The sequence below is a fragment of the Phalangium opilio genome, unplaced genomic scaffold (genome assembly GCF_054372755.1).
Source record: "Phalangium opilio isolate 3A_F unplaced genomic scaffold, DU_Popi_V2 ptg000045l_1, whole genome shotgun sequence".
Taxonomy (NCBI): domain Eukaryota; kingdom Metazoa; phylum Arthropoda; class Arachnida; order Opiliones; family Phalangiidae; genus Phalangium; species Phalangium opilio.
Window position 1 is genome coordinate 3,916,900 of NW_028324168.1, and position 13,668 is coordinate 3,930,567.

The following is a 13,668-nucleotide window of genomic DNA, read 5'->3' on the forward strand; positions in this document are numbered from 1 at the left end:
AAGAACTATATTTGCAGTAAATTGGTTAAAAGCTGTGTACTTGCGCAAAGTTTTCGCGGTTTTCTTGAGGTTGGTCGGACTCTCGTTACCAAAGCAGACTCTAATGTCTACCTTCTCTCTTATTCCCTTCTGGTTTTACCTAATTACTACATTAAATTATTATCAGTCGCTTTTAAAATCACTTTTATTTGCGAACCGATAGCAAGTAGCGATAATTACGGTTGCCTTTAGTTGAGGATAGAGTAAGGAAGGCTTTTGTTATGTTTTAGTGTTTATTGATTTAACCATTCTTGGAGAAAGAGGGGAAATATAGACTTTGGCTCTGGTTTTTCGTATATTTAGACGCTTTTAACTTTGGCAGATCTCGTGGCGCCGTGGCTTAGTTGGTTAAAGCGCCTGTCTAGTAAACAGGAGATCCTGAGTTCGAATCTCGGCGGTGCCTAGGTGTAACAATTTTTATCAGAGAATTTTCTTCAAATATAAATATCAAGAATATCGGAACTTTTCTTAACCTGATTTCAACGGAAATCAGGAAGATATCGGCGCCGTGGCTTAGTTGGTTAAAGCGCCTGTCTAGTAAACAGGAGATCCTGAGTTCGAATCTCGGCGGTGCCTAGGACTAACAATTTTTATCTGAGAATTTTCTTAAAATATTAAGGTTAAGAATATCAGAATTTTCTTAAATGATTTCATCCGAAATTGGAGAAATATCGGCGCCGTGGCTTAGTTGGTTAAAGCGCCTGTCTAGTAAACAGGAGATCCTGAGTTCGAATCTCGGCGGTGCCTAGGACTAACAATTTTTATCTGAGAATTTTCTTAAAGTATTAAGGTTAAGAATATCAGAATTTTCTTAAATGATTTCATCCGAAATTGGAGAAATATCGGCGCCGTGGCTTAGTTGGTTAAAGCGCCTGTCTAGTAAACAGGAGATCCTGAGTTCGAATCTCGGCGGTGCCTTTCTTTTTTGGGGATTATTTTATTTGAAAGGCGCAGTTACGAAATTCATAGAAAATAACTATTAATTTATTTCAAAAGTTAAATCTCTAAAACAAATTTAAGTAACCAACATTAATGCGACTTTTTTAGTTAAGTGTCTTAAAACCTTTTGTAGACGTTTTTAAGTGCAAAGAAAAAAATTGTACATGGAAAATAGATAAGATATCAGCTTTATTTCCATCAGATTAAGGAAGTTAACGTTCGAAACGAAATCGATAGCTATAAGGGAGATTCTTAGAAAACCAAGGCCCTAATTGATTTTATATTATAAAAAAAACCAACATTGTCTAAATTGATTACAGAAATTATACTGGAAGTATTTACATTTCCTTAGGGATAGGTATGCTCTAAAACAAACCTATTTGATATGATACCTTGTTGTTAAGCCTAATTTTGTTAAGACTAAATGATCTAGCAGTTAAAAATGTTGCTAGGTTCTGTGTGTTGGGAAACTTGCATTTAAGCCTAAATGATGTTGCTAGATAAAATACTTCTTTACCTTGTCGTTAAGCCTAATTTTGCTAAGCCTAATTTAAATAAAAGTTGTTTGATTAAATCATAGGCAGGCGGGAATTATCAAACTCTATCGTAAATTTCAAGGCTTCGTGGCTTAGGGGTTAAAGCGCCTGTCTTGTAAACAGGAGATCGCGAGTTCGAATCTCGCCGAGGCCTGGAACATTATTTTTTATTGACTTTGATTCTAAGTATGACCAATACGTTATTGATACGTCCTACAATCAGATTGTTAATAATTAAATAGTCACTGGTCGAAACTAGTTGCATATTTTATGAAAGATCTGTAGATATCAAAGAGAAATCTATATGAAGTTGTCATTGCCCTCTCAGAAAGTTTACTAAGCCTACTTTGACCTAATGCACCCCGTTAGGCTTTCATGGCACGTATTTTATGTTTTGCTAGCTTGAAAGAAGTTAGTAATTTCTTTTATATTAGGCCTAAAATTAATCTGTTAAAGTCAAGGTTATAAATTAGGGTTAACAACGAGACATTATGATCTAATTTTCACCTACTAGCCTTCAAATAGGCGAGTTGATCTACGTAGGTTAGTTTTTAGAATTAGGGTTAAAAAATTAGGCTTAACAACGCGAAATAATTATTTCCAGATTTATTTTTCGTCTACAACACAAAATATCATAAATTATGAGTCATAATTGTTTACAGAGGGCTTATGTTTAGAAAGTGAAAAAAAAACAAAAAAAAAAAACACCTGTGTATGGAACTCAGCTGTTGGATTCTAAACTTCCCTTATACGTGATTGTAATATATGAATCAAATTTTTTTAACCAATTGATATTCAATACATTCATCCTGTTATATATTTTTTTGGCAAAGGCAATATTGATTCTAGTCTACTAATATTTCGTAAATGTAAAATTTCTTCCAATAGGATTATTTTTTAAATCATTTCAGTTGGACCTAATTTAGATACTCAAAAAAAAAAGCGAATGCAAAATAAAAATCAAAACGTTCTTGCTTGTTAGGGATCTTTTAAAAGAATATTTGAATGAATAGTCGGGCTTATGAACTTTGATATTTCTTTAGGTATCTTTGAAGTTATATCAGAAGCAATTTTGAAAGGTTTTTCATAAAAATATTTAGGTTTTGTTGACAGGATTTGGGTTTTTTATATATAAAAAAAAAAAGATTTTTAGTGCGATTCATTTTGATACGGTTTGACACTTGAAATATTTTTTATTTCGGTTTTTTATGTATTTATTTATTTCATAGCTGAAACTTTGAAATGAAGAGTTATTTTTGGAGATTAACATCCGATTGACATGACATTATGAGCGTCAATATTTCCAAAAAAATATTCTAAGTAAAGCTGTTTAAATGTTGTGTATTATTATTAAGAATTTATCAGGTACAAAGAATTATTCAAAATATTTTCCTATCTAAATAAGTAAAATTTTATTTCGTCATCGGCTCCGTGGCTTAGTGGTTAAAGCGCCTGTCTCGTAAACAGGAGATCACGAGTTCGAATCTCGTCGGGGCCTTGTGGCGTTAATTTCGGTGACGATTTTGTTTAAAATAGGCGGGAAAAATCTTCCCAGTCATCTATTAGGTAAAGAAAAGGCGGGAAAAATTTGGCGCGTAATGGATTATATTTTAACCACGTGCTTAAAGGCTTTTCCGGGACTAATTTCAAATCTCCGCGGGGTAGGGGAGGTTTTGAGCGAGTTTAAATCAAACTACTATTATTAATTAAGAGACCTAATAATTACCTAGCCGGCATAGAAGGTATTTAACGAGCAATATTGTTAAAACTCGATTTAATTACATTTCATAATGAACCTGTTAAGCCTAATTTTAGGGTTGGTTATTTTGGTATTCCGAGAAAATATTATGAAAACTAACAAGAATATTTTGAAAGAGGTTAGAATACTGGAATAATAAATTTAGGGTTCTTAAAGCAAAATTGCTCTAACTCCAAAGATAGTTTAAATTTTATTAAAACACTTGTTTCGAAATTTATTCAAAAGGTATTTAGTACATTTTTCCAATTTTGCTTTGGCGAAATTTGAAGCATCCTTATAATTTATTATTAAAAGGAAAATATTATAATTTAACCACTATTCATCTAAGGGGGATTTCAATATGGTGTTAATTTTCCCATCATTAAAAAGTTAATTAAGGTACTCGCTTATGCGTCTTAATTAGTTTAGGGGGAGAAGCTGTCAACTCAATCAAAATCAGATACCCCCCTCCCCGACTTTGATCAGATTTCTCATAATTATCCCAAGATGCAGTTTGGTACGTACGGAGAGGGGGCGCTATGTACATACAGACTAATCAAGGCTAAGGCTCGAAGTCGCAAAAATAGATTAGGGTTAACTTTAAGCCTAATTAAATCGCAGTCTAGAGACTTTTCTTTTTATTTATGTTCCATAAGTATGATATTTGTAAAAGTGAGCTATAGTAGGAAAGCTACTGTGTGTTTAGGGGTTTTAACCCTGTTTTAACTTAAGTTCATTTGCCAAGTTGTACTAAGCCTTGGTCTAAAGTCTCCAATGGAAGTTGTTTATGAAAAATATGACGTCGGCGGTAAACTTATGGAACATAAACTTATGAGAGATAAATTTGGGTTTGAGAAAAATTGGGTAAAAAGTTATTTAGGAAAACGATTTTTTGCTAAGATCAACATAGGGAAATTTTAATTACACTAGACCTAAAAATATTTTAACTTAAAGATATCAATTGTTGTCTTTTAAATATTTAACCAAGGGTAACCAAAAGTGAATCACGCGTTATCTACTAAGCTTTCTAAAAGGGGGTTAACATTCAGTATGTGGATGCAAAGACGTGAGATAGGGCAAGGTTTAATCTACTTCTGGTTGAGATAAATTTATTTCGGCGGATGTTAAGTCCAAACCACGTGATCAGACTAGTAATTGGGTTAAGATTTATTGAGAATATGTGGAAAAACTGTGGTAGAAGAAAAACACAAACTGAGAAAACATTTTTTGGGGCGAAAACATATGCTAAAATCAATATTATATAGAGTTTCAGCTACTTATCACTAAAAAAATCCGATAAATTTTTTATCATTTTATTTATTTTTCTGAGAGGAATTTCTTTCTCTTTTAGCCACGTCTTATAATGGATATCTACCAGGAGGCTATTAGTTTGACATGCCCTGTAGTAGTAGTACTAGTCGCCGTCGTGCTACAGTACCGCATTCAGCAGTATAAAAATTTTAGATTGGCATTTTTATACGTCGAGAGAAAATATTTGCTTTATTACTTCCCTTTGTGATAATTGGTTATTGTATTAAGAGAACGATGTGGTATTAATATGGCCATACTTACCATCTTGTTTTTTTTTGGTATACCTTGACCATCTGTGGTTTCCTTTACATTAAATGAGAGTCCCTCGAACTTATAGACGTTAAGTTACTTGGAAATATATGAGCCTCTCCACTAGGAATAATTTGAGGGAAGCCAAGCAAGACGCTAAAAGACTATATAAAGTTAAACTTTTTTATTAAAAAAAATATATGTATTTTTAATATTATTATAAACATTCTGAGTGGAAATCTTAACCGGCAACCAGTACGGGGTTATTAGAGAAAGTACCTTTAATTGTTAGAAAGTAAATGAACCCAAGTCGCTCATTTGTCACTGGACTTAAATGCATTAATTTGATAGTAATCCATTAAGTTAAGTGTTTAAATTTAATGTTCGAAATGAATTCCATTGCTGACAGCGGTGACCGATCACTATGGTTCATTTGGTTTTCGTCAATTAAAGGTATCGCATCTGTTAATTTAATTTCTCTAATAGCGCCAGTAAATCATGGATACGTATAAATACTATGTATTATGGATTCCCATCTGGTACCTTCTTACGCAAGGTATTTCGCTTAGACGACCGTTCAGCAGAGAAAAAGATATGACTTCCACCCCAACCCCCACCTTGTGAGGCAGAGAGGGAAATTAGTATTATCTCTCTTTGCGCATGGGCGAAATTTCAAACTCACCAATCAGGCTTCTTCTCCGGAGATCTATAGTTCCTTTCCCCACGAGCCCTCGTTGCTAGCTTTTTTAAAGGCCTAGTTGGGAATCCATTATACATATCCATGGATCTATTATCACTGCTAGTGAAATGACCTTCTCAAAGCTTTGACTATTTGAAACCTACCTCGGCGCTAGGAACGATTTCTTTGTAACTTATCGGCGTTATTATAAACATAGGGAGTAGGTTAACTGTTGAAAATAAAAATAAAATCACTTCATTTTACTAGTATGGTTAGAGAGAGAGAGAGTATGGAAAGATATCTGACACTTTGAAGATGGATGCTGAATAGTCGCGAAGGACGATCTAGGATAAAACCCGAGATATTTTTGGCAGATTTAAATAGATCATTCATTTAAACCGCTTCTCCACATCTCAAGTCTCAAACCATCTTTCTCGCCTAACTCCCAGAGGTACCTTAAGAACCATCCATTAGTTTTTGGCCTTCCAATGAATATTGCAATCGTAGTCTGACTCAATAGAAATAAATACATACAGCGTGTTTCTGTTAAGTCCCAAACATTGATTGGCCCCTTAAAACAATTAAATATAGAATACATTTGTAGTAATTAGCTTTATTTCTGCTAGATAAAGGTTCAATAACATTGTTAGATTTAATTCTATTGAAGGCTGATTGATTTGTCTTACTCCAAATGTGTCCATATTTTCTTGTTCTTTGTTGGGCCAATCAATGTTTAGAAGTCAATACCTTTGTAACTAAAGGTTGTAGACCATCATGTTCTTTGATGGCTTATTCCACTGAGTTTGACCATAAGAACAAACCTTTTAATAAATGGCAGACTTATCAGAAACACCCTGTATACAGGTTTTAGTTATGAAATCTGTTAAGGAAATTAACTTTAAACTATAAGGAACAACTTGTTTATATCTTAAAAGGGAAAATCTCCCAAAAGACTCACTTTCCTTTCCTAAATTTAAATCTTGAAATATGAATATATATCTTAGGCAATTTTTTTTACTGTTTTTGATGAAGTTTTTGATGCTTTTTAAGCAAAAGTTTTTCCAAATAGGAGCTGACTTAATTTTCATGTGAAATGGTTACATTACTTCAGTGAGATGTATAAAAATTTCACACATGGTTAAATGAATTTCATATTTTTGAGAATGTAATTAAGCCTAACAAACAAATTAGTTCAAGGTTCTCGTTCGAATAGTTGGAACATTTCACAATGGTTAGTGGACCGTGTCGAAGAATGAAATTGGTGCTACCTCCGTCCGTATTTGCTAACAATGAACGTTGCAATTATGGTTAAGTATTGCACCTTGTAGGCCTCAAGTTAATTTCGAACCACCCATGTCTATTAATTTGAAACTAATACCGCGGTTTTATGAAGTATATTTATGTGTAATTTAGGTGTTGTTTGACATAATCTTTATGGATAACCCCCACTTATTATCGCCATAAATCACGTGACATCTAATAATCGTTAAAACGCGCAAAATTTATTTCTAAACTGCAACCTCACCAAGGCTTAACGATTATTATTATTATTATATTTAAATAGCACGTGACAGTACAATTGGTTAAAGCGCGCCAAATTCCTAATTTGAAATTTAGGCTTAGCGAATCGCGTCATATTGCAAATTATTAAAGCATGCGAAAAATTTCAAATTTCGAAACAAGGCTTAAATGATCTTTAACACGCCTATAGATTAATTATTATAATTAATTCCCAATTATCCGATTTATTTCAAATCATTGTTTGCCCTTGTAAGAACGTTAAATTGTGGTAACCTTCACGTATGACAAAACACGGTGGAATACACCGATAATTGGTTTAAAAAAAATTAAATAGATTCCTCAATCTCGATTTAAAAAAAAAAAAAAAAAAAACTACCTCCCATAAAATGAAAATTATAATCTAACGTGTGGTTTAACTAACAATTCACAACCGTGTTTTATATTCGGTACCAGGTACTGACGATTTTAGAAAAAAAATCAACGAAATGTAGGACCCACCCTAATTTTCATATTGTAGATAAAGGACCGTTAAAACCATTTCCGTTCGGTTAAAATAAAAACTAATCATTTATGAAATTCCAATTAATTTTACTTAAAGAATAATATTTTCAAATCAAATCTTTTTTTTTGCAATCGAATTATACAAAATATTGCGTTAAAAAGGTTCATTGTTTTAATATAATTATAAAAATAAATTTAAAATTGGTTCCAAAATAAAACTAAGAAATTATTAATCAGGGACTCGAGAAATTAAATAGGTTCAAGGTTTAGTTCGTATTTTAATAATGTTTTAATGGGACTTAGTTTTAAAATTTCCCTTATTTTGTTAATTTTATGAGTTTAAATGCTAAATAAATAAATTAAATGGTTATTTTTATATTTTGAACGACCTAAAACCCAATGACGGTAGGCCTACTTTGTCCCTGCTAAATATTAAGTTAAATAAATATATTTAAAACGTATTTAGGCCTATGGAAGAAATAAAATTAAAAACGCCTTAAGTGCGAACGCAGCCACTGATTAAACCGCCTCCCCTTCCCCCCCTGAAGTATTTCATTGTCTAAACGATTTATTGTGTGTTTGGTATCGCCAGAATCGGTATCATAGGAAATGGGTGCCTTACTAAACAGGATCAAGCATTTATTAAGTAAGAAACTTGAAGTTTTTATTGCGCGGTACCCGTTGGAGCGTATCCCGTCACCAACATAATTTCTTCAAAGGAACCCCCGTAAGAAACTTGTCTCAAAGGTGTGGCAACCTTGGTCACACCATTGGTAGGAATTAACTGGTACCGTGCTGTAATTTCACCTTTTTTCTTTCATTCTTTTTAAGTATACCACCCTCCCCCAGAATGGTTCGGTTTTTAACAACAAAGGGTGATATACTTTAACACCCCTATATCGTTAGATAACTGCACGTCCAGAGTATAAAAACCCGCGTCAGATTTGGTTAAGGTATCAGTTCTTCAACTTCTACTTGTTTATACACAAGCAGTATCCTTAACTTCAAGAAAAAATGAAATCCATGGTTAGTAATGTAACTGTGCTTTGAAAACCTTCTAGTAGATGAATCAGTACTTAGCTACTAGAGACCCTACTTGGACAATTACTTTGCCAAAGAATTTTCATCAAGTACTAATCTCTTTTTGATGTACTTTGCAGATTGCTTTAGTCTTCGCCACCGTCTTGGCTTCCGCCATGGCTGGTGCCCTCCTCGGAGGAGTTGTTGGACCAGTTGGTCTCGGTTATGGAGGTGGATTGGGATACGGCGCTGGTCTTGGCGGATATGGTGGCGGTCTTGGTTATGGAGGTTACGGAATTGGCCGCGCTTTCGCCTACGGTAGCAAGATCAACCACGGAATTGGATACGGTTACGGACACGGACTCGGTTATGGTGGACTCGGATATGGAGGTCTCGGATACGGAGGACTCGCTGGAGGTTATGGTGCCGGTCTCGTTGGAGGACATGGTGCTGGTCTTATTGGAGGATATGGACTCGGAAAAGGACTTATCGGTTAAGTTCATTTATGGTGAGTTTCACTTGGACTTTGAGTTCTTTATTATTTAGAATCTAGTGGTTATTTTTGCATGCTTGGTTATATAGTTACAAATTTGTAATATCTCACAACTTAAATTTAAATTTAAATTGAAACCAATTACAGCTCAATTGCTAACGGACCAATGACGACCAGTTACTGAAACTGATACTCATTTTCTTACAAGTTACTTGAAAACAACGAACCAAAGCTAATCGTACGAATTTGTTATTATGTTAAATATGAAATAGTATTTATTTTAAAATAATCCGATAAAATATACCAAAAAAATAAATCGATTTTAAACCAAATTTTATTGCCGTTTTGATTATTTTGTACATCATAAATACAGCATGGAAAAAACACCACTAGATTTTAGGTTTAGGGCCCAAATGTGTTCTTAGCAATAACTGCGTAAGCAGTCAATGGAGTTAAGATTTTACGGTGGCCTTCTGGTAATGGTTTAGAAGGTTTTCCAGCGCATTGTTTCGCGGGGTCAGTCAATCTTGAGGTACAAAGTTCACCCAAGTATGATAGCAATGATTTGATAGTAGTTTTATAAGCGTCGATTGCTTCAACGCCGCATTCTTTGGCAAGATTGTCAGTGCATTGCTCGTATTGGCCGAACGTGCTGTAAAAAGACCAAATATCTTAGTCATTGCTTCATGATTTAGACTTAGGTAGGTTTTTGTTTGGCAAAATTAGGCTTAGATTGTAGTTATGTGTTTGAAAGTTAGGGTTAGAATACAAATTATGTTTGAAAATATACTCACCAACAGGCCGAGACTAGTTGCAGGGATTTTTCTTCAAGGGTACTGGCCTGGGTTCCTTTCATTAAATTTTCAACACACTTGGAACCATCCAGCGCCTTACGTAAACACGCCCCATGCTTTAGAAGACCTATGACACGAATGAGACGTTTAAAACTAATCAGAAATAAAACCGTGACCCAACGCAGGCTCTATATACCTTTCCCAAGTTGTTTCCCAGATGAACCGCAAACCTCCGAATAAGCTACTTCTATTGACTTTAAGTAAGGCTCGGTCGTTGGTGCCGAGAATACAGTTGGACAATCTCGTACAGTGTCTTTTAAACATTTCATGCCTCCTTCCAACATTCTGCATGTGTATATTTACCCAGAATGTTTTTAGGTGCAGTAAACAGGATTAGCGTAAATTTACTCACGAGCAAAATGATTTCATTTCATCTTCGTTAGTCGGAATTGTTTGTGGTTTGGTCACAATAGAGTAAAGCATATCGCCACATCCGTCTATCAAAATAGAGTCACAAACTTCTTCGCCATAGGAAGCTGTAAAATTCGTGTTTTTCCAAACTCAACATAATCAAAACTGGGAAGAGTTTCGGTTTCATGTTTATGTAGACACCAAAGAGAATAAATGTGAGGAGTGGAATTAAGCTAACCCGCGTTACAAGCCTTAATTACTATGTTGTCCCTAAATATAACTCGAGGTACGAGAGAGTTTCCGGCTTGCTCGATTTTAATTGGTCTACCACTCAGCGTTTTGACGTCATAAACGGAAAATCCTTTGTACTACGAGCTTAAGATGCGCGATATAAATGGCAACAAGATTTGCCCCCACTTTCTACTCCCCTTCTATATTCTCTTTTTAGACACCGAGGGGGTTATCACTCTCATCTGGTTCATTGTATGCACCCATTACCCTTTAATAGTAATAATTTTAACATTGTCAAGGGCAGGGGTTGAAAGATTACGTGCAATTCCTTTAGTATAGTCAAAGGTACAGCCGTGTACACCGATTACGGTGGGTGGTTGGCCCCTCGGTAGACACTAAACACTAAATGAATTTTTTCCGTGATAATGTTTATTAAGAAACTAACAGTTTTTACAACTTTCAAAGACGGTTAATCATAAAGCTAGAATGTTAAGGGTTTTGAATAGAGCGTACTTAACAGTCTTAATGGATAGAGAGGGTTCGCGGACCCAGCATTGTGGAACTGAACCACTAAAACCCTTCCAAAATCTTCCCATAGTATTACCGATATCGATTATGCAGTTTGATCAAATTCGGAAGAGTAAACATACATACTAACAAACATATATATCTTACCCGAGATTAAAATGAAGAACGATATTAACTTGAAACCTTCCATGTTTTAAAACTGAATAATAATGAGGTATACTCGGGTCCTTTCACTTTTATATGGCGATTTAAATATTGATTTTCCTTAACCGCGATGCAAAAACAATTTCTGTGCCAAAGAAACTTGATTATTTTCTTAATGGTTTGTTTTAATCTTGAATTTTAGTTAACATTCCCCAGCTTGAGTTTAACCCGGGGTTAAGTTGATAACTCCCATATCAATATATGTCAACACGCCAGTTAAAACCTTTTTTAATTAACCCGTTTCTGTTATTATGACGGTGTCCAAGGTGAACCTGTCTTCTTATCCTTTGTGATAAAGTTTAGGCATGAAGTTCATATCTTGAAGTAAAAAATAAATAACTCAGGTTATAATGTTAAGGCGGCTTTAACTATGTTTTGTAAGATAATCTTTGGTTAAATTGCACCGTAGGTTGACTTAATTTACTTCAATTTCTGAACTTCTGGTGTCTTTAATTGCGTAATTGTTCATATTTCAATATGCAAATGAAATCATATTTTAATTGATTAAAGGGGAAATTACCTATAATTGCGTCGTAGGTTGACTTAATTTACCTCAGTTTATGAACTTCTGGTGTCTTTAATTGCGTAATTGTTCATATTTCAATATGCAAATCAAATCATATTTTAATTGATTAAAGGGGAAATTACCTACAGTGATTCTGACCAAAGGTATGTTTTTTTTCTCGCTATACTTCGTAGAAGGTGGTCTTCCCTTTAAGGAGTAAAAAAAAATTCAAAATTACATCAAAACTTCCCTATATTTTGACATACACGTGAATTGCGTTTTCAAGGTTAATTATTTGCCAAAAATTTAATGATTTAGTAATGACCTTGAAGTAAAAGAATTTACTTATTGGAAGTACAAGGTGACTTTGCGTGCTGCAATTAAAAAGTACTCAATCAAAGATGCCTTAAACAATTTTGTTAATATTTTCTAAGAATTTTAATCAATTATATTGTTGTGATTAAATTTTACACTTTAATATTGCACATTATAATTTTACATTGAGGTACCCTATGTTTTTTTTTCATCTGACGTCATCCCTGAGACAATAGACCTTTTCGACGTAAAAAAGGGGTAGGAAACCCTCAATATCGGGACATTCAAGGGGGTTGATACATTGCCATCTGTCTCTGCGCATGCACTCTCATGATACAAAAAGACTGCAGCGCAGGCGTCAAAAAGCGAGATGGAAGGCAAAGTTTTACCCCCCCCCCCTTGTCTAGGCTGTCTTTCCCTTTTAGTTACATCGAAATTGTCAACGGGGAGGGGTTAGGGTCCGAGTTTGTTGTAAAATATATCGTTAAGTCCTGCTAGAACATTGCTGACCTTTCGATGACCCCGTGGTAATGGAATAGGTATTCTATGAGCGCATTTATGAATTCGATTCTTTAAAACCCCAACGCATTCTTTTTGCAAAAACCCTGATAAGGTTTCGGTCAGGTCATTTTTGGCGACGGCCGCATCACGACCACATGAACGTTTGTAGGCTATGAAGGAACATCTATCGTACTTCCGTGATGCGCTGTAGAGATTAAATTACCCTTTTACTGCGCATGTTCAAATGTACATGCTATGTTTCAAATATTTCTTGTATTTACCAACAAGTTGAAATTAATTGTTCATCGACTGTTGGTTCATACAGAGCTCCTTCAACTTCGTCGAAAAATATTTGAGGACATGAAAAACCTTCAAGCCTGTCTCGAATACATTTACCGTGGGGTATCAGATCTGTTTAAATTAAATACCGATATTATTTTATTGGTTTATTTTATAGAACCAGGGATAGATTTAATTTTAGAAGTAGGAATGGAGAACGGTTAGTATTTACTTCGGTCCGACTCATAGCCCGTCCCTCAAACACGTAACGAACAGTTTAAATTATCTTATTGGCTCACTCAAACTAGTTTTGATGACGTTGCTGACGGGGAAGGCGAGAAATGCGTAATTCCTTTTTACCTCTGTCGCTGTCATACCCCCCGTCCCGTGGAAGGGGGTCCGGGACTTTGACCCGCGCCCGCATTACTCTGTTCTCCATTCCTACTTCTAAAATTAAATCTATCCCTGATAGAACTCAAAACTGACTTACTTTTCCCAAGTTCTCTGCCTCCGTTGTCGCAAATAGCCGAAATTAATTTTGGTAATGATTCCAAGTATCCCGGTGCTAATTTGGATGACATGATTGTGGGACATTCAGCTAATCTTTCTTTCAGACACTTAACACCTTCCTCCATGGTCCTAATTAATTAATTAATTAATTAATTAATTAATTAATTAATTTAATTTTAAATAGTCTCTCACGAAATTTGTGATAATTTTAAGAAACTTAAAAATATATCTACGCCCCCCCCCAAATACCTCAAGAGAGAGATAAAGCGAGACTTGTAAATTGTAAACAAAATGAACAGTATATTTTCATATACTTTCTCTTTTTTCTATTTGTTTTTGATAAAATATATGCAAATTTTAATTT

General features: G+C 34.5%; 3 protein-coding genes and 6 non-coding genes across 9 annotated transcripts; 7 read left to right on the top strand and 2 right to left on the bottom strand.

The window, feature by feature from the left end:
• The first annotated feature begins 368 nt into the window (after positions 1–368).
• Positions 369–442, top strand: TRNAT-AGU (transfer RNA threonine (anticodon AGU)). The gene has a single exon. It is a non-coding gene; the product is annotated as a tRNA-Thr (tRNA).
• Positions 443–541: 99 nt separating this feature from the next.
• On the top strand, positions 542–615 carry TRNAT-AGU (transfer RNA threonine (anticodon AGU)). Its single transcript has one exon. It is a non-coding gene; the product is annotated as a tRNA-Thr (tRNA).
• A 97-nt stretch (positions 616–712) lies between these two features.
• TRNAT-AGU (transfer RNA threonine (anticodon AGU)) lies at positions 713–786 on the top strand. The gene has a single exon. It is a non-coding gene; the product is annotated as a tRNA-Thr (tRNA).
• Positions 787–883: 97 nt separating this feature from the next.
• Positions 884–957, top strand: TRNAT-AGU (transfer RNA threonine (anticodon AGU)). The gene has a single exon. It is a non-coding gene; the product is annotated as a tRNA-Thr (tRNA).
• Positions 958–1,595: 638 nt separating this feature from the next.
• TRNAT-UGU (transfer RNA threonine (anticodon UGU)) lies at positions 1,596–1,668 on the top strand. Its single transcript has one exon. It is a non-coding gene; the product is annotated as a tRNA-Thr (tRNA).
• A 1,271-nt stretch (positions 1,669–2,939) lies between these two features.
• Positions 2,940–3,012, top strand: TRNAT-CGU (transfer RNA threonine (anticodon CGU)). The gene has a single exon. It is a non-coding gene; the product is annotated as a tRNA-Thr (tRNA).
• A 5,055-nt stretch (positions 3,013–8,067) lies between these two features.
• Positions 8,068–9,352, top strand: LOC149676821 (uncharacterized). Its single transcript, XM_089838472.1, has 3 exons — positions 8,068–8,539; positions 8,674–9,041; positions 9,174–9,352. The coding sequence occupies exons 1-2, from the start codon at positions 8,528–8,530 to the stop codon at positions 9,028–9,030; spliced, it is 369 nt and encodes a 122-aa protein (XP_089694598.1). The 5' UTR covers positions 8,068–8,527; the 3' UTR covers positions 9,031–9,041; positions 9,174–9,352.
• Positions 9,343–11,273, bottom strand: LOC149676822 (uncharacterized). Its single transcript, XM_089838411.1, has 5 exons — positions 11,138–11,273; positions 10,233–10,356; positions 10,017–10,165; positions 9,821–9,947; positions 9,343–9,678 (listed from the first exon to the last, which is right to left on the bottom strand). The coding sequence occupies exons 1-5, from the start codon at positions 11,178–11,180 to the stop codon at positions 9,429–9,431; spliced, it is 693 nt and encodes a 230-aa protein (XP_089694537.1). The 5' UTR covers positions 11,181–11,273; the 3' UTR covers positions 9,343–9,428.
• A 947-nt stretch (positions 11,274–12,220) lies between these two features.
• Positions 12,221–13,418, bottom strand: LOC149676823 (uncharacterized). Its single transcript, XM_089838454.1, has 3 exons — positions 13,285–13,418; positions 12,797–12,926; positions 12,221–12,720 (listed from the first exon to the last, which is right to left on the bottom strand). The coding sequence occupies exons 1-3, from the start codon at positions 13,373–13,375 to the stop codon at positions 12,468–12,470; spliced, it is 474 nt and encodes a 157-aa protein (XP_089694580.1). The 5' UTR covers positions 13,376–13,418; the 3' UTR covers positions 12,221–12,467.
• Between the last annotated feature and the right edge of the window lie 250 nt (positions 13,419–13,668).

Excerpts from the sequence above, each read along its gene's own strand:
- LOC149676823 (XM_089838454.1), bottom strand. The coding sequence starts at position 13,375 with ATGTCATCCAAATTAGCACCGGGATACTTGGAATCATTACCAAAATTA. Across the intron at positions 12,927-13,284 it reads AGGCAGAGAACTTGGGAAAA|ATCTGATACCCCACGGTAAA; the intron begins GTAAGTCAGTTT and ends TAATTTAAACAG. Across the intron at positions 12,721-12,796 it reads CAATTAATTTCAACTTGTTG|CGCATCACGGAAGTACGATA; the intron begins GTAAATACAAGA and ends TAATCTCTACAG.
- LOC149676822 (XM_089838411.1), bottom strand. The coding sequence starts at position 11,180 with ATGGAAGGTTTCAAGTTAATATCGTTCTTCATTTTAATCTCGG. Across the intron at positions 10,166-10,232 it reads GAAATGAAATCATTTTGCTC|AATGTTGGAAGGAGGCATGA; the intron begins GTGAGTAAATTT and ends ATACACATGCAG. Across the intron at positions 9,948-10,016 it reads TGGGAAACAACTTGGGAAAG|GTCTTCTAAAGCATGGGGCG; the intron begins GTATATAGAGCC and ends TTCGTGTCATAG.